Here is a 19,390-nt window from a genome sequence, read left to right as displayed (position 1 = left end):
TCTGTATCTGCTTTCCTCTCTAATAAGATTTATGATACATTTCTGTATTTTACCCATAATACTGTACTTCCAAGAGCATCTAGGGTAGAAAATAAGGGTTCGCCCCAAATATTATCCTTACTGACCTTCAGGCTGAGCTTTGGGGAGTATCTGGGACAGACATTCTCACCAAGCAGGGCTTTCACCAAGGTAGCGACTGGTAGGAGTCCCAAACACAATAGACATCCCAGAAACATATGACGGTTCTAGATGGTGGGCGGGGCATAGCTGAGAATGTGCATGGCTTGGATTGGCCAGGGGTGTGTTTGGGCAGATTGGGACATAGATAGACATTATTTATTTAGGCAATTTTTTCAATATTTTCCCTATCTGATTGGCAGTGGCTACACCCAATAGAACCAAGCCAGGCAGAGGGCTAAGTTCTTGGGCTTGGTGGAACTTTCACCACGTCTGACCCTAACTGGGCTTCTGACTGAGCCACCTTGAGCTCCACAGTTTGGCAACCTCTACCTTAGAGAGTGTAGAAGGAACCAGCAGAGGAATAAAAACCTTAATATAAGAACCAGGGCAAGATGGGGCAAATGAGCTGAGGGTTCTGGGAACTGATTCTTCTGATACCATCTCTGTGTACTGTTTTGGCTTCACTCTACAGACCTGGAGCCCTCACTATTTCGTCTTAACAAGTAACAAGATCTACTACTCCGAGGAGACGTCTCGGTACCAGTCCAACGATGAGGACGAAGAGATGGAACCCAAAGAGGTGAGGTTACAGTACAGTGGGTCATGTGTGGAACAGCACCAGGTGTGGAACCACTGTGGCTGAAGCTCTACCTGAAGAAGGATAAGAAGCCCTGTGGCCTAGGGGAGCCCAGTACTTAAAGGGAGACTACACCCCCAGAATAAATACGTAACCAACAGACAGTTTATATTGTGTTAAGTGGCCTATTAAAGAATCTCCCCAAACTGGAATATATATATATCAGTAAATATTGCCCTTTTACATCCTTTCCCTTGAGCCGCCATTTAGTGATGGGCTGTGTGCCCCCTCAGAGATCAGCTGACAGGAAGTGATGCAGCTCTAACTGTAACAGGAAGTAGTGGGGGAGCAAAAGGCAGAACTCTGCCCATTCATTGGCTGATGGGGCCTAGCATGTATGTGTGCCTTGTCTTGTTTGTGTGCACTGTGACTCCTATGATCCCAGGGGGCGGCCCTTAGCACCTAAAATGGCAGTTTCCTATTTAGGATTACCCAATGGCACATACTGCTAAATAAGTATATTTATATGAAAATGGTTTATTTAGATGAAGCAGGGTTTTACATATGAGCTGTTTATGCTGTATATTTGTATAGAGACCTACATTGTTGGGGGGTATAGTTTCCCTTAGGCCCAGGTTACATGTCAGTTCTGTGGTTCTGTTGCGCAGGAGTTTAATAACAATGAGCTGCACTTCAGTGAGAAGTGGTTCCACGGGAAGCTGGGGGGCGGGCGCGACGGGCGCCAGATTGCCGAGAAGCTGCTGCACGAGTACTGCACGGAGACGGGGGGAAAGGACGGCACATTCCTAGTGCGTGAGAGCGAGACCTTCGTTGGCGACTACACCTTGTCATTCTGGTGAGCTGGGGGCTTTGGTTGACCAGCCAATGGGGGGAGGCATGAGATTTGTGGGAGAATAGGCCCCTAAATCAGACCCATAAATCAGTAATACCCAACAGATGATATTGTTGAACTACAACGACATGTAATAGTGGGTGGGGCCTGTGTCACAACTGCCAGTTATGCCATTCCTGTGCTAATGGGATATACTGTCCCCTTTTCCTCCCAGGCGCTCCAGCAGGGTCCAGCACTGCCGCATCCACTCTCGGCAGGAGGCCGGCTCCACCAAATTCTACCTGACAGACAACCTGGTGTTTGACAGCCTGTATGGCCTGATCAGCCACTACCGGGAGGTGCCGCTGCGCTGCAATGAGTTTGAGATGAGGCTCACCGACCCCGTTCCGCAGCCCAACGCACACGAGAGCAAAGAGTAGGCACAAGTAGCTTTGCCGCCATTTTGTCTCTCTATTAGTGGTGGGGTCTTCCTTCATGTCCTGGGTTATGGGGAAACCATTAGCATCTTCTTTAAGCCTCTACCACATCAGCTGGGAGTCAGCTCACTGCATCTACTTTCCTTTTATAACAAAATGCTTCTACACTAATTCTCCAAGATGTGCCGCCTGTGTAACACCAGTATCCTGCTGTCTTTTGTCGCCCAGGTGGTACCATGCCAATCTCACCCGCCTGCAGGCGGAGCATATGCTGATGAGAGTTCCCCGAGACGGTGCCTTCCTGTTGCGCAAGCGGAGCGAGACCAGCTCATTCGCTATTTCCTTCAGGTGTGGACCCTGCACAGTTCTTCTTGTCTTGGGGTTCATTTCATTCCTTCCCTTCTGGGTCCCAGGGGCCCTTTCATTTCAGTCCTCCTATGGCCCGACCAGAGAACGGTGGGTAATGGATGGTACAAAGGGCCGCCATCATGAGGGAAAGGGAGAACAGCTGTGCCGGGCCCCATAAAATCTTCTTCTGTAAGGTGGCCCAGTCCCTTTGCAGAAGGTCTGGAATTACGTAACTTCCGCAAAAAACGCTTAGCAAACTATGTAACTTACCTAGAACGTAAGTAACTTGCCTAGAACGTAAGTAACTTGCCTAGAACGTAATTGGATGGAGGAGAGATGGCTTCTGCTACATTGTTTTATGCTGGGTTGGACTGGGGTGCAGGATCTCCCAGTAGGCCCACCTAACACTACCCCAAATGAACTGACTGACTTATTAGCTCAGTAATTATTTTTACTATTTTTATGAACTATTACTGACTAGTTATTGGGCCCCACAGCAACATCATTGGTCCCCTAAACTTATGCAGTTTATAATAACAATTAACGAGCTAATAAGTCAATCAGTTCATTGGGGGCAGTGGGAGGTGGGCCTACTGGGAGATCCTGGCACCCCAGTCCAACCCTGCATAAAACAATGTAGCAGAAGCCACCTCTCCCCCACCCAGTTCCCATAATGCCTTGCATGTTAATCAGCTGGCTTCTGCAGCATTACAGAGCAGTGCAGAGAGCAGAAAGGCATAAACATTCATTTGCAGGCACCCCAGTTACATAAAGACTAGTGATGCACGGGTCGGCCCCAAACCCATGGATTTTGGCCATCATGAGTTCAGATGTGAGTTGTGTGTAGGCCATGGTCTAATGGAGGGGGCTTTTGGATTTATTCCAAGCTGTTTCCCATTAGCCGGGGCAGCCAGCAATAAATAAAACAATTCCCATGAGTTGGGGGTATTTACTAGACTGCCCAGTGTCTCTTTCCCCTGTCCTGCAGGGCCGAGGGCAAGATCAAGCACTGCCGGATACAGCAGGAGGGCCGACTCTTCATGTTGGGCAGCTCCGCAGAGTTCGAGAGCCTGGTCGACCTCATTAGTTACTATGAGAAGCATCCGCTGTACCGCAAGATGAGGCTCCGCTATCCCATCAACGAGGAAGCGCTGGAGAAGATGGGCACGGCGGTGGGTACCTCCATAATAGGTTGTCTATTAGCAGAGGCTGTAGCTACAAAAGACACAACCAGGGGGCTCACTACAGGAGACTGCCTGGACATCTCCAAATTACTAACAAATAAATACAATCAATAGGACACTCCTTAGAAAAATACAAAATTTAATTAGAACTCATTTAACAAAAACAAAGCGTTTCGGCCCTAAGGGGTTTATTGAATGGGTTCCAATTACATTTTTTATTTTTCTAAGGAGTGCCCTATTGATTGTATTTTGGCTTAAGTCCCGAAACGCGTTGGGTTTGTTAAATGGGTTCCAAATAAATTTTGTATTGTCTAAGGAGTGCCCCTAAGGGCCGAAACGCATTGGGTTTGTTAAATGGGTTCCAATTAAATTTTGTATTTTTCTAAGGAGTGCACCTAAGGGCCGAAACGCATTGGGTTTGTTAAATGGGTTCCAATTAAATGTTGCATTTTTCTAAGGAGTGCCCCTAAGGGCGGAAACGCGTTGGGTTTGTTAAATGGGTTCCGATTAAATGTTGCATTTTTCTAAGGAGTGCCCCTAAGGGTGGAAACGCGTTGGGTTTGTTAAATGGGTTCCAATTAAATGTTGCATTCTTCTAAGGAGTGCCCCTAAGGGCCGAAATGCGTTGGGTTTGTGAAATGGGTTCCAATTAAATGTTGCATTTTTCTAAGGAGTGCACCTAAGGGCCAAAACGCCTTGGGTTTGTTAAATGGGTTCCAATTAAATGTTGCATTTTTCTAAGGAGTGCCCCTAAGGGCCAAAACGCCTTGGGTTTGTTAAATGGGTTCCAATTCTTTTTTTTTATCTTTCTAAGGAGTGCCCCTAAGGGTCAAAACGCGTTGGGTTTGTTAAATGGGTTCCAACTAAATTTTGTATTCTTCTAAGGAGTGCCCCTAAGGGCCGAAACGTGTTGGGTTTGTTAAATGGGTTCCAATTAAATTTTTTTTATCTTTCTAAGGAGTGCCCCTAAGGGTCAAAACGCGTTGGGTTTGTTAAATGGGTTCCAACTAAATTTTGTATTCTTCTAAGGAGTGCCCCTAAGGGCCGAAACGCGTTGGGTTTGTTAAATGGGTTCCAATTAAATTTTTTTTATCTTTCTAAGGATTGCCCCTAAGGGCCGAAACGCATTGGGTTTGTTAAACGGGTTCCAATTAAATTTTTTTTATCTTTCTAAGGAGTGCCCCTAAGGGCCAAAATGCATTGGGTTTTGTTAAATGGGTTCCAATTAAATTTTTTATCTTTCTAAGGAGTGCTGCTAAGGGCAAAATGCGTTGAGTTTGTTAAATGGGTTCCAATTAAATTTTGTATTTATCTTAGGAGTGCCCCTAAGGGCCGAAACGCGTTGGGTTTGTTAAATGGATTCCAATTACATTTTTTATTTTGCTAAGGAGCGCCCCTAAGGGTTGAAACGCGTTGGGTTTATTAAATGGATTCCAATTACATTCTTTATTTCGCTAAGGAGCGCCCCTAAGGGCCGAAACGTGTTGGGTTTGTTAAATGGGTTCCAATTCAATTTTTTATCTTTCTAAGGAGCGCCTATCCATTGTATTTCTTGCCCAGCAGAGACTGTAGCGGCCCATTTGGATCAGAAGAGTTTGAGTGCTCGTCTGTAGCTCACCAAACACATAGGGCTATGGAGCAACTTAGACAACATTTGCTCCTGTAACCCATAGCAACCAATCAGAGCATTGCTTTTAGTTGTGCAACAGAACTTTTTTGTGATTGTTTCTAATTCGCCAGTAACCTGATTCAGGTAGGGCGGAGTCAGGGGCTGGATTTTCTGCCTGGCACAGCCTGAGAGGGGTTCTTAGATCTCTTAGGTCTTGTTGGGCTCAATTTGTGGGAAACTAAACAGCCTCTGTAGCCCCCCCCTGGGCTTCTGGTTTCTGGACTTGTGTATAGAGTTAAAAACGTTCAGGGTAAATTAATGATTTTCCTAATAACTGGGGCAATAGGTAATAATATGATTTTTTTTCAGGAACTGGACTACGATGCTCTGTTTGAGGGTAGAACCCCCCATGTTTACGTGGAGGCCAACAAGATGCCCACATCAAGGGTAAGTTTCCCCTTATTTTCACCACTGTGTAGGGTCTAACAGGACTGGCTGAGGCCAGAAATACATAGGGGCAGATTTACTAAAACTCCATAATTAGTAAATCTTGTAACTTTTTCTAAAAAAAAAAAAATACGAATTGAGTTTAAAATTAAAAATCAATGGTTAGCAAATGAGCCCCTTAATGTATGGGCGGTGCTGAGTACAGGGGAACCTATAGTGCTCTATGCTGCTCTGCTATACAGGGCCCTGGGGCAGGGATACTGCTGAGACTGCTAGGAACGGCCCCTTTAATGTTCTGTTTAGAGAGTGCTGTGCGTGGGATGCCGGGCTGTGGCTAAACTAACAGTGTCGCTATATTCAGCCCCGGGCCCTGCAGCTCCCACTTTAGCTCCGGTGGTTTGAACTGGGCCCCAAAGCAGGAACTGTGTGGGCAGCAAGATGTTTGGCAGATGTGGCATTAAAATAGTAACAAGCTGTGTTCTGTGTTCTGCCCAGTGAGGCTAATGTTACTTTTAACCCATTCAGAGTGATGCCATTCCTTAGGTATTCCCCTGTACTAAGCACAATTCAGCAGGAACAGCCCCTTAAGTTTGCTCATAGCCTGTACAGAGAGATACCATAAAACTATGGCACATAAGGATTCCCCTGTACTAAGCACAATTCAGCAGGAACAGCCCCTAAGTTTGCTCATAGCCTGTACAGAGAGATACCATAAAACTATGGCACATAGGGATTCCCCTATACTAAGCCCAATTCAGCAGGAACAGCCCCTAAGTTTGCTCATAGCCTGTACAGAGAGATACCATAAAACTATGGCACATAGGGATTCCCCTATACTAAGCCCAATTCAGCAGGAACAGCCCCTAAGTTTGCTCATAGCCTGTACAGAGAGATACCATAAAACTATGGCACATAGGGATTCCCCTGTACTAAGCACAATTCAGCAGGAACAGCCCCCTAAGTTTGCTCATAGCTTGTACAGAGAGATACCATAAAACTATGGCACATAGGGATTCCCCTGTACTAAGCACAATTCAGCAGGAACAGCCCCCTAAGTTTGCTCATAGCTTGTACAGAGAGATACCATAAAACTATGGCACATAGGGATTCCCCTGTACTAAGCACAATTCAGCAGGAACAGCCCCCTAAGTTTGCTCATAGCCTGTGATGCCATTCCTTAGGTATTCCCCTGTACTAAGCACAATTCAGCAGGAACAGCCCCTTAAGTTTGCTCATAGCCTGTACAGAGAGATACCATAAAACTATGGCACATAGGGATTCCCCTGTACTAAGCACAATTCTGCAGGAACAGCCCCCTAAGTTTGCTCATAGCCTGTACAGAGAGATACCATAAAACTATGGCACATAGGGATTCCCCTGTACTAAGCACAATTCAGCAGGAACAGACCCCTAAGTTTTCTCATAGCCTGTACAGAGAGATACCATAAAACTATGGCACATAGGGATTCCCCTGTACTAAGCACAATTCAGCAGGAACAGCCCCCTAAGTTTGTCCATAGCCTGTACAGAGAGATACCATAAAACTATGGCACATAGGGATTCCCCTGTACTAAGCACAATTCAGCAGGAACAGCCCCCTAAGTTTGCTCATAGCCTGTACAGAGAGATACCATAAAACTATGGCACATAGGGATTCCCCTATACTAAGCCCAATTCAGCAGGAACAGCCCCTAAGTTTGCTCATAGCCTGTACAGAGAGATACCATAAAACTATGGCACATAGGGATTCCCCTGTACTAAGCACAATTCAGCAGGAACAGCCCCCTAAGTTTGCTCATAGCCTGTACAGAGAGATACCATAAAACTATGGCACATAGGGATTCCCCTATACTAAGCCCAATTCAGCAGGAACAGCCCCTAAGTTTGCTCATAGCCTGTACAGAGAGATACCATAAAACTATGGCACATAGGGATTCCCCTGTACTAAGCACAATTCAGCAGGAACAGCCCCCTAAGTTTGCTCATAGCCTGTACAGAGAGGGGGGAAAAAAAACTGACAATCCGATTGGTGTACATAAAAAATATACAGTAAACTGATAATAAGATTAAGTGACACTAACTGATTACAATGTGCCTTTGTGCCCCCAGTGCACGGTGAAAGCGCTGTACGATTACAAGGCCCAGCGGGAGGATGAGCTGACGTTCTGCAAGCAAGCCATTATACACAATGTGGACAAACAAGATGGCGGCTGGTAAGATGGCCGAACTCCCAGTGTTGTATCACAAGGCTCATACGACAATATGATTGCATTTTATATTGTAAAGCTGTGTATCTGGGCGCCTCTCACTAGCGCCCTCTAGCCCAGCATCTTGCCTTATTGTCCCTTCCGCTTCCAGGTGGCGAGGGGATTACGGAGGCAAAAAGCAACTTTGGTTCCCTGCTAATTACGTAGAAGAGACAACGAGCGCGATGTCCCCAGATCAGGATGAGGGCGTAAGTGACTGCTGGGCCAATAACATAGTAGGATTCCCACAATAATAAGGCCATATTATCCACTCAGCTGTCAGCTTTTATTTATTTTATAGCGTAATAAAAGCAAGCATCTGATTGGTGCTCATAGGTTAAATCATGGACTCCTTGGTTCTTCATATAACACATTATATGGCCATTAGTGTTAAAGGGGACACTAGTAGTTTTTGAACTATTTGCCTTCTCCTTCCAACTCTTTGCAGGTTGCAAATGGGGGTCACTGACCCCGGCAGCCAAACCCTATTGCTCTGTGAGGCTCCAGTTTTATTGTTATTGTTACTTTTTTGTAACTTTCTTTTCTATTCAGCCCCTCCCCTATTCATATATCAGTCTTTCATCCAAACCACTCCCTGATTGCAAAGGTAACTTGGACCCTAGCAACCAGATGCTGAAACTCCCAACTGTAGAGCTGCTGAGCTGAAAATGATATAACTGAACAAATAATAAAAAATGAAGACCAATCACAAATTGTCTCCGAATATCACTCTCTACGTCATTCTTAAGGTTAATTTGAAGGTGAACAACCCCTTTAATGGTGGGTGAGGGTGGGCAGCATCAGAAAGCCCTCCTTAGGGCAGCAAGGGGCGCAGAATCACCCCTGTGTCTTTTCAGCCCTTTTGCAATTTCATTATTTACATGAAAACTTCAGTTTAACCAATGCAGGCAACAATGGATTCTGTTTCAAATACTTTCGAACATTTTCATTTTTGATGTTACTGTTCCTTTAAGTTACTGATACAGTAAGCATCTCCTGATGCTCTTTTGCTCTGTTCTGATTCTCAGTGTGACATGAGATGCCTCCCACATAGGCAATTTTAGCTTTAGCCGTTGTGTCTGGCCAGGCATGAGTAGGGGTAGCCCGGCCATTGTCTGCTGGAGGATTCTGGGATTTCTCATCCTCTCACTGAGTAAAATGATGTAATTTCTCTCCCTGTCCTCCATAGTCTTTCTATTTTGGCCAGTCGGTAGAGAACAGCCCCTTGGGGAACTTCCTGAAAGGATTTATCGATGTGCCTTCCTGCCACATAGGTGAGTCGCCAGAAACCTTATTTCTAGGTACCTTACCATCTGAAAGCAAAGGTAGACTTGAACCTGAGGAGCTTGCAGTCTATTGGCAATGTCAATTGCCTGTGTCCATATAATGATGTATATTCTCCTACTGCAGTCAGTCATGGACCCGCCCCCTACAGTCAGTTCCTTTCTCCCCTTTCAGTCTCATCGAAGGACGGAAGGAGCTCGCGGCCGTACGTCTTCACCATCCACTCCCAGCAAATGTCCCACCCCTCTCAGTCCTTGGACGTGGCTGCTGACACTCAGGAAGAGCTCAATGATTGGATCGGCAAAATCCGAGAGGCCACTCAAAACGCAGATGCTCGGGTGAGCCCAGACATCATGGTGATCGACTATCAGGAATGCAAAGCAGGACATGGCTACAGAGTTCTGGCTCATACTGATAGTAATGGCCTGGTCCCTAGTTCTGGATCATACTGATAGTGATGGTCTGGTCCCTAGTTCTGGATCATACTGATAGTGATGGTCTGGTCCTTAATTCTGGCTCATACTGATAGTGATGGCCTAGTCCCTAGTTCTGGCCTCATACTGATAGTGATGGTCTGGTCCCTAGTTCTGGCTCATACTGATAGTGATGGTCTGGTCCTTAATTCTGGCCTCATACTGATAGTGATGGTCTAGTCCCTAGTTCTGGCCTCATACTGATAGTGATGGCCAGTCCCTAGTTCTGGCCTCATACTGATAGTGATGGTCTGGTCCCTAGTTCTGGCTCATACTGATAGTGATGGTCTGGTCCTTAATTCTGGCTCATACTGATAGTGATGGTCTGGTCCTTAATTCTGGCCTCATACTGAGAGTGATGGCCCAGTCTCTGTCCCACTGTGATACCGCCATATTTTCTCTGACCTGAGTCTGTTTTCCCTGACTTGGGAACTTTGTTTCTGCCTGAACGTCAGTGTTTTGGTTCCTCAGATGCAGGAAGGGAAAATCATGGAGCGGAGGAAGAAGATTGCCCTCGAGCTGTCGGAGCTTGTTGTCTATTGCCGGCCAGTTCCGTTCGATGAGGAAAGTAAGTGCTGGTTTGCCCCGTGTCTCTTGGTTTCATGTTCATGGGATGCCATTAACTAACAGCAGCTCTGGATCTCTGAGGGGAATGTTCTTCTGCACTGTGCCCTGAACTTATCTCGATGCTCAAACTCCCACTGCCCTTCGTTTCAGAGCTTTTATTGCCAGAAACAACCAGAAGATTCTGTTCTTTTCCGTTTCTTCCCTCACTTGTATACCTTCTATTCCAATCAGTGGGCTTTCTTCCTTATCTTCACCTCATCCTGTTCAGCTCTTCTACTCCTTAACCTGCTGTCTCCTACTTTTTCCCTTGGCTTGCTCTTCTCAACCTCCTTGTTTTGATTTCCAGTTATTCTCCTGTACCAACATTACTCCCCTTGGCCTGCTTTCCTTTGCTTCTTTCCTTTGGACTGCTGTCCTTCAACTTTTCTTCTTACCCTTGCCCTGCTCTCCTCCTCCACTGCTTCTCCTTGGCCAGCTTTCCTCCTCCTTTTCTTCTTCTTCCCCTTGGCCTGTTTTCCTGCTCCTTCTCTTCTTCTTCTCCTTGACCTTCTCTCTTCCTCCGTTTTCTCTGCCCTTCGCCTGCTCTCCTCCCCTCCTTATCTTCTTCCCATTGGCCTCCTCTCCTCCTCCTTATTCTCTTCCTTTTGGCCTTTTCTCCTTCTTCCTTCCCTTTGGTTGCTTCTCTTCTTTCTCTTGGCCTTCTCTTCTCCTCCTCTTCTTCCACTTGGTTTGCTCACCTCCCCCTTCTTTTCTGCCTTTTGGCCTTTTCTTCTCCTCCTGTTCTTTCCCTTGGGTTGCTCACCTCCTCCTTCTCTTCTTCCTTGTGTTCTGCTCTCCTTCTGCTCTTCTCCTTCTCCTCTTCTTCCCCTTGGCCTGCTATGCTTCTCTTCTTCCACCTCTATTATTCTACTTCTCTCAAATTGCACTCGTCTTCCTCCCATATGTTTTTCTGGTCTTCCTCCTGGCCTCCTCTTCTTCTATAAGCCTGCTCCCTTCTCATTCCTGCCAGCATGATCTCCCCCTCGGCCTACAGTACATATAATATTGATTCTCTATGGATTTGTACATGTATCCCCTAGAAACAGCATATTTTCAAGGCTAAACAAGGCCAGTGTGCCAATTAGATGATTCCGTTACATTGGTTTCCTTTTTTTGGAACCTCTCCCATTTGATTCAGCCTCATTTCCAGGGAAGTTTTCGTGTTGATGTTTTATTCTTAGCCCATGTGATTTCTATAAATAATCCAACACAAAAATATGTAAATCTGCCTTTCCTGCTCCCAGTCTGTATGTAACTGTTTGGTTCATGGCTTTATGCTTGAGCTACCTGAGCTGCTACAGTTCCTCTAACAAACACTTGCGGTGTTAGACCCTGGTACCAGTTGTGATCTGTCAACTAAATATCCTTAACTAACTGAGTTGGAGGTGTTTGAGGACGGAAGTACCAATTGGCATGAGTAGTAAATGGTATCCTATATGTAGCAGAGAAACATATTGCTGAACTAGTCATTACTTTAGAATCCCCATGGCCTGCCCACTAGTTTGCTGGCAGGTTGTGGTTCTGTGGGTCGGTCCCATTATCAGACTGGATCTTTGTTCCGCACAGAGATTGGCACAGAGAAGGCTTGCTACCGTGACATGTCTTCATTCCCCGAGACCAAGGCAGAGAAGTACGCCAACCGCAGCAAAGGCAAGAAATTCCTGCAGTACAACCGACGCCAGCTGAGCAGGGTTTACCCAAAGGGCCAGCGCCTGGACTCCTCCAATTATGACCCACTGCCCATGTGGATCTGTGGCAGCCAGCTGGTGGCTCTGAACTTCCAGACCCCAGGTAAGGGCCCCTATAAGCACATTGCAGGGAGAGAGGGATTTAATTGTTGCACCATAGGAAGCACCCTGTAGGAAGTAAGGTGGGGAGTCCATTGCACAGGAAGCACCCTGTAGGAAGTAAGGTGGTGATGCACCATGGGGAGTAGATAGAAGACAGCACTGCAGTAAAGCAATTCACCTTCCCTTGACCCATTAGTAAGAGCACAATATACTGACCATTGTCCTTTAACCCCAGACAAGCCGATGCAGCTGAACCAAGCACTGTTCATGCTGGGGGGCCAGAGCGGCTATGTCCTGCAGCCGGACATCATGAGAGACGACCTTTTTGATCCCTTCGATAAGAACAGCTTGAAGATTGTGGAGCCAATCACAGTGCAGCTTCAGGCAAGTGCCGGGCCCCTCCTCAATATGATGAGAGCTAGTCAGATTGCATTGTGTGTGCACCAACTGGTTGGAGCTGTATGCAGGCACCTACCATAAAATAATTCCCATTGCCACATTTAATACAGGTATGGAATCCCTTATCCGGAAACCCGTTATCCAGAGAGCTCCGAATTACAGAAAGTCTGTTTCCCATTTTTCCATTTTAATCAAATAATTCAGAATTCTAAAACTGATTTCCTTTTTCTCTTTAATAATAAAACAGTACCTGTACTTGATCCCAACTAAGATATAATTACCCCTTATTGGGGCAGAACAGCCCTATTGGGTTTATTTAATGGTTAAATGATTCCCTTTTCTCTGTAATAATAAAACAGTACCTGTACTTGATCCCAACTAAGATATAATTACCCCTTATTGGGGCAGAACAGCCCTATTGGGTTTATTTAATGGTTAAATGATTCCCTTTTCTCTGTAATAATAAAACAGTACCTGTACTTGATCCCAACTAAGATATAATTACCCCTTATTGGGGGCAGAACAGCCCTATTGGGTTTAATTAATGTTTTATAGATTTTTTAGTAGACTTAAGGTATGAAGATCCAAATTACAGAAAGACCCCTTATCCGGAATGTCCTTGGTCCCAAGCATTCTGGATAACGGGTCCTATACCTATACTTCATACAATGGGGCATCATTCAGTAGCTGCCAACCCTTGGTTCTCCGTTAAATCTAATGTAGCCTCCTGATTGGTCAAGAGCACGTGTGGCCCCCTATAGTCTTGCGTGGCTCTAATCCATCACTGCTATGTACATTTCTGCAGATATTAGGAGCCAGGCACCTCCCCAAAAATGGGCGGAGTATCGTTTGCCCCTTCATAGAAGTGGAAGTTTGTGGCTCAGAATTCGACAACAGCAAAAGCAAAAGTGACGTGGTGGGTAAGTGAGAAGGGATAGGCCTGGGGCTGAAGGTGGGACAGGCTCGATGGGAGCTCAATGAGGGATCTAGATAAGTCTTGTGTTTAATAGAAATGATCCGTGTGTAGTTAGGTGAATAGAGAATATATGGAAACAATTATTCCCCCTCCCCAGTGGGACATTCCAATTCTAAATGAAATCATTGTGTCTGTTCTTCTGGGTTCCCCTTTAAACAGCGGATAATGGACTGAACCCTGTGTGGATGATGAAGCAGTTTGTGTTTGACATCACCAACCCAGAGTTTGCCTTCCTGCGATTCGTGGTGTACGAGGAGGACATGTTCAGTGACCCCAACTTCTTGGCCCAAGCCACGTTCTCTGTCAAGGGGCTGAAAACAGGTGAGAGGGAGCAAAGCCAAGTCCGACCAAGTGTCAATCTCCATCGCCACCAAGCTGTACCCCCTGAAGTCCTATATTAACCATCATGTACCACTGCTAAAGGGCAACTGCTAAAACTGAGGTTACCCCAACAGTCCCCTGAGTTTCTGTTTAAACAATGCTGAGGTCTCCATCTGTCGCTGAGCCGCATCTCTCATGGCCAACCACAGCTGTAGATCCACTGGTTGACTGACCTTCTAGTAGATGTTGAGCGTGGTGCCCTTCATCCTTCTAAGAATTGTGTCTGTTACATAAGAAGTAGTATGAGTGGGCACTCCATTGTACAGGGGACAGCTCCTACTTCACTCCTAACTCCTTCTGATGGCGGCACTTTCTTGCAGGTTACCGCTCCGTGCCGCTGAGGAACAGCTACAGCGAAGAGTTGGAGTTGGCCTCACTGTTGGTGCACATAGAGATTGTCAATGCCAAGGTATGGAACCACCAATGGGGCACAAGGGCTCACTGCGCCAGAGTAAGCCAATGGGATTAACACGCTGGGCTTTGGCGCCCCAGATGTTGCCCAGTTGTGTAGTGGGCACTACATAGACTTGACCTTATTCTCCCTTTTTTCGTCCCTTTTTTCCGGGGACAGGAGGAAGACGACGAGAATCTCTACACCTCCATCCAGCAGCTGAGGGACCGGGCCAGCGAATTGTCCAGCCAGGTTTCCAGCTACGAACGGGCCAATAACTGCGACTCTCGCTACCAGCAGAGACTGGACGAGCTGCGGGCAGCCCAGGAGCGACTCATGGAACTTACGGAAGTGCGCAACAGGAAGTGAGTGACCAATCAGAACGCTACATTGATTAGCTCAGCCATGTGGTCTAACTGCTCTCATTTGACAGTTTTCAGGTCAAAATCTGGTAACTGGCAGTTTTTATGAATGCAAAAACTAGGTGTTTTCCCATTGGACAATGCTGGCCAGCAGTTATCCCATTATTTAAACCCCACTATGGGGCACCCCTATGTCTTGTATATAATAAATACATATTCACAAAATAAAACCCAATAAACAGGGATGGGGTAACCAATATTTACACACATGATACGTACGTGTGACCATGTGACACAGGCAAATGAACCATTTTCAGTTGAGGTGATTCCATTTTGCCTTGGTGATGGTTTCCCCTGCCTCTAGCCAATCACTGACTCCCATTCTGTGCCCCTCAGGCTGATGGAGAAGAAGAAGAGAGAGAGACAGTTAGCGAACAAGCGGAACTGAGGGGGGCGCCGACGCCCAGATCCGGTTGCTACATCTTGGCCTGCAGACATTCTCCCCCTTGGCCTGACCATAAATGTGCAGAAGTCGACTTTTACGGTTATGGACGTGTCTATGTATCTGCCTATGGAAATGTATATAGATGTTGGGGGGCACCCCAGCTGCTAAGAGGGTGTCCAGCTGGAGGGGGTGCAGGTTCCCTGTATGCAGATTCTCTATATAAGCATGTGTATAGGGGCTTCCCAGATACTTGCAGTCAGGATGTCCAATCGGTAGCTCCAGCTCAAGCGGCCAATATCTGAGATTTCAACATGGCTTCCTTGGTCAGAGCCAAGTAATCCCAACATGCTGCCAATAACTGGGAGCTGTTGTCCAACACTAACGGTATCGCTCTTCGGATGCACCTACAGTGCTGGACCTTCAGCTGGGTAATAAGGTGGGTAAAAAGCCCCCCGAGGTCGTACACGTTGGTTCCTACCTTTGAAACCGAGTGCTTATCATAGAGATTGTCAGCTCACTTTTAGCCCTACCCTGACTGTATATCGTACTCTGGGGCTCCAACGGACCAAGGGCATTGTGGGACACCACCAGCAAGACTGACCAATGGAATCCTCCCATGTAGTAAACGGGCCAGCCATGTGACTGCTGTATGGACTTGTTTCAGCACTGCTGGGTAATGTTACAGTCATACTGAAAATACTATGGGGCGGCCAAGGTGATGTCCTGCTAGCCCCAATACTGGTTTGCCATTGGCTGTCAGCGCCTGGGCCTCAGGCCAACCCTCTGTGCGCGATGAGCTCAATAATGGCACACAAAATCCCGTAAACGCGATAAATCAAGCAAAAAAATGGGGTTCCCATAGCTACATGCTCTGTACTTGGGTGTTTCTGGCATCTCCTTCTGGGTCTAGTAACCCTTAGCGACCAATCAAAAGGCAGAATATGCAGGTCGCCTATTTGAATTGTAAAAAAAAAAAATCTTATTGGTTGCTATGAGTTACTAGACCACGAGACATATCTAGCGTTAGGTGGCTAATTAATAATTTAGCCACCTAACGTAACATAAGGGGGATTTGTCACATGACAAGAGATAAAAATTCAAAGGGCTAAGATGGCAACCGTGAATCGAACCCGCTACTTGCGCCAAACTCCCAGCAACCCTGTGCCTAATGGGATTTTACGGAGCAGTCAGGGAGAAAGAGCCCCTCTTAGGGGCAAATAGAGGCCTTTATTTTGTGTTTAATTATAATTTAAATGTAGTTCCTTACACCCCACCTGTACGGTGTCCCGGATGTACAATGGCCGGCCCTTCTGGCCAATGGATGTGGTTCTGAAGGAAAATGGGAGGAGCACTCGCTGCCTTGGTCGGTCCTATAATACAGACATAGTGCTTCTTATACCTACCAATGGTTCCGTTATACCAATAGTATGATGGGTAAGTGGGTGGAGCCAGTAACAAGTACTTGATATGGATGAGCCTCATATCTACATGTGCTTTGCCTTTAGATAAACGTGGGTGGAGCCTTTTAACTGAGAACCAATGGATGTCCAGAGGGAGGGAGTCATTGCAATGGATGCTAAAGGGGACCAAACACTGGTCCGGTTAGGGTTCCTCTGCAGAACCAAGCTGGGGTCCCTCTGAATACAGGACGGAGCAATGACGAAGCACTTTAGGGGGGTCTCTAGGGTGGGTGAAAGCTGGAACCGATGGACCGCAATTTGCCTTATCCTCCAGGGCCATAATTTCAAGGCCAAAAAAGTCAAATCCTTTCATATTTATGTTGCACGGTTTACACTTTTGGGCTGAACTTGTGTTTCAGTTTTGCACTAAAGGGCACCCCCTGACTTAGGGGGGAGGGGTCAACACTTTCAGCCCCTCCCCCTTTTATCACCACATTTCAGATGGGCCTGTCATGCATTGGGAAAGATAATCCTTTTCACAAGGGCTAGAGGTTACCAATGGGGAGAAGCAGCGGGACCTTGTCTAAATGATGCATATACGCATATAGATACATAGAAATATATCTTTATATATAATATATCTCTCTATTTCCTCCTCTGGAGTCTGTAGATATCCGTATGAATGTCTATGGCTTCCATTTCCACCGGTCACATAGCAGAGGTTCTCTTCTTCTGGAAATGTGAGAGCTCGGCACTTTATTGCTGTCTCGTGGGTCGTTCCTGACCCATTTAGGGCTAGAACCCATCTAATACATTCAGTCTTGTTCAAAGAACAAGTAGATGAGGAACATTTGTGGTCTGGAGGTTGAGATGATGATGATGCACCTGATGAAGAACGCTGGTTCTTCTGGAGATGAGAAGTAGACGGTCAACTATGAGTAGTCAGCTGACCTGTTCTGGTCTGAGGGTTGGGAGACATTAGTTCTTAGAGCGGTTCCCTTTGCTGGGTTCCCCCTAATTCTTAGAGTGCCTTATAGATGACAGTTGGGTAAAGGGAAAGCGAAAAAAAGAACCCTAAGTGCCAGCACTGGAGAACCATTTCTGCCTCAGTGGGTGCAGGGAACGCATCGAACGCGCGCGGAAATAGGAGGCGGGAAGTGGATTTATTTATAGGTTTTAATATAAAAAATATTTATCAAAAGATTTACCCCCATGTTTTGTTATTTAATAGTCAGATGTTTGGATGGAGAACTGGAAGAGTGGTAATTGGTTCGGCATTAATAAAAAGATAATTGTCCAATCGGGTCGCTGTTTTTATTGGTCTTCATAGTGATGGTGTCTAAAAAGGATGATGATTGTGGCCAAGTCATTGAACTGGGGGTTCCTCTATATATCCCACCTCCCAGGGGGATCAGTTACTTTAGAGGGGCCCTTCCATTCTTCAACTGGTTCCTTTATTGCCTCTTCATCTCCCATATCGAAACCTCATTTTGATCTCCATCAGCACCAAGCGTTTCTCTTGGGTCTCACAACATCCAAATACTACATGTTCTAAGGAAGTCCATATATAATTTTATGGTTGGGTGAACTGCATGGGGTCCAGAAGCCCCCCCCCCCCTTGTCCTCTCTGCAGTCATCGGCATGTAAGGATATATAAGGGGGGGCAGTAATGAAATAGAGAAAGTACAGAGAAGAGCGACTAAGCTGATAAAGGGAATGGGCTCAGTTATGGGGAAAGGCTGGCCCAGTTGGGATTGGTTACACTGGGGAAGGGGCAGTTAAGGGGGGGGTCACTATATATAAATATATAAGGGGGGGCAGTAATGAAATAGAGAAAGTACAGGGAAGAGCGACTAAGCTGATAGGGAATGGGCTCAGTTATGGGGAAAGGCTGGCCCAGTTGGGATTGGTTACACTGGGAAAGGGGCAGTTAAGGGGGGGCACTATATATAAATATATATACGGGGGGCAGTAATGAAATAGAGAAAGTACAGGGAAGAGCGACTAAGCTGATAAAGGGAATGGGCTCAGTTATGGGGAAAGGCTGGCCCAGTTGGGATTGGTTACACTGGGGAAGGGGCAGTTAAGGGGGGGTCACTATATATAAATATATAAGGGGGGGCAGTAATGAAATAGAGAAAGTACAGGGAAGAGCGACTAAGCTGATAGGGAATGGGCTCAGTTATGGGGAAAGGCTGGCCCAGTTGGGATTGGTTACACTGGGAAAGGGGCAGTTAAGGGGGGGCACTATATATAAATATATATACGGGGGGCAGTAATGAAATAGAGAAAGTACAGGGAAGAGCGACTAAGCTGATAAAGGGAATGGGCTCAGTTATGGGGAAAGGCTGGCCCAGTTGGGATTGGTTACACTGGGGAAGGGGCAGTTAAGGGGGGGTCACTATATATAAATATATAAGGGGGGGCAGTAATGAAATAGAGAAAGTACAGGGAAGAGCGACTAAGCTGATAAAGGGAATGGGCTCAGTTATGGGGAAAGGCTGGCCCAGTTGGGATTGGTTACACTGGGGAAGGGGCAGTTAAGGGGGGTCACTATATATAAATATATAAGGGGGGGCAGTAATGAAATAGAGAAAGTACAGGGAAGAGTGACTAAGCTGATAAAGGGAATGGGCTCAGTTATGGGGAAAGGCTGGCCCAGTTGGGATTGGTTACACTGGGGAAGGGGCAGTTAAGGGGGGGGTCACTATATATAAATATATAAGGGGGGGCAGTAATGAAATAGAGAAAGTACAGGGAAGAGCGACTAAGCTGATAAAGGGAATGGGCTCAGTTATGGGGAAAGGCTGGCCCAGTTGGGATTGGTTACACTGGGGAAGGGGCAGTTAAGGGGGGGGGGGGGTCACTATATATAAATATATAAGGGGGGGCAGTAATGAAATAGAGAAAGTACAGAGAAGAGCGACTAAGCTGATAAAGGGAATGGGCTCAGTTATGGGGAAAGGCTGGCCCAGTTGGGATTGGTTACACTGGGGAAGGGGCAGTTAAGGGGGGGGTCACTA

General features: G+C 46.4%; 1 protein-coding gene across 3 annotated transcripts in view; it reads left to right on the top strand.

Moving 5' to 3' along the window:
* Positions 1-17,667, top strand: part of LOC100496658 (1-phosphatidylinositol 4,5-bisphosphate phosphodiesterase gamma-1) — a 56,982-nt gene extending 39,315 nt beyond the window's left edge. For 2 of the 3 annotated variants that reach the window (XM_031904039.1, XM_031904038.1), the window contains 18 exons: positions 653-760; positions 1,426-1,613; positions 1,825-2,025; positions 2,255-2,374; positions 3,363-3,546; positions 5,537-5,614; positions 7,724-7,827; positions 7,973-8,069; positions 9,050-9,134; positions 9,319-9,482; positions 10,089-10,185; positions 11,790-12,014; positions 12,249-12,397; positions 13,218-13,332; positions 13,548-13,709; positions 14,090-14,178; positions 14,341-14,525; positions 14,919-15,058. In XM_031904039.1, coding sequence (XP_031759899.1) covers positions 653-760; positions 1,426-1,613; positions 1,825-2,025; positions 2,255-2,374; positions 3,363-3,546; positions 5,537-5,614; positions 7,724-7,827; positions 7,973-8,069; positions 9,050-9,134; positions 9,319-9,482; positions 10,089-10,185; positions 11,790-12,014; positions 12,249-12,397; positions 13,218-13,332; positions 13,548-13,709; positions 14,090-14,178; positions 14,341-14,525; positions 14,919-14,970 — 2,403 coding nt within the window. In that variant the 3' untranslated portion in view covers positions 14,971-15,058. Of the gene's footprint in view, positions 1-652; positions 761-1,425; positions 1,614-1,824; positions 2,026-2,254; positions 2,375-3,362; positions 3,547-5,536; positions 5,615-7,723; positions 7,828-7,972; positions 8,070-9,049; positions 9,135-9,318; positions 9,483-10,088; positions 10,186-11,789; positions 12,015-12,248; positions 12,398-13,217; positions 13,333-13,547; positions 13,710-14,089; positions 14,179-14,340; positions 14,526-14,918 lie in introns of all 3 variants that reach the window. The other variant, XM_018095188.2, reaches the window with a different exon arrangement.
* The last annotated feature ends 1,723 nt before the right edge of the window (positions 17,668-19,390 follow it).

Source organism: Xenopus tropicalis, chromosome 6 (genome assembly GCF_000004195.4).
Source record: "Xenopus tropicalis strain Nigerian chromosome 6, UCB_Xtro_10.0, whole genome shotgun sequence".
In the NCBI taxonomy this organism is placed as follows: Eukaryota; Metazoa; Chordata; class Amphibia; order Anura; family Pipidae; genus Xenopus; species Xenopus tropicalis.
This window is presented reverse-complemented; position numbering and strand designations above follow the sequence as displayed.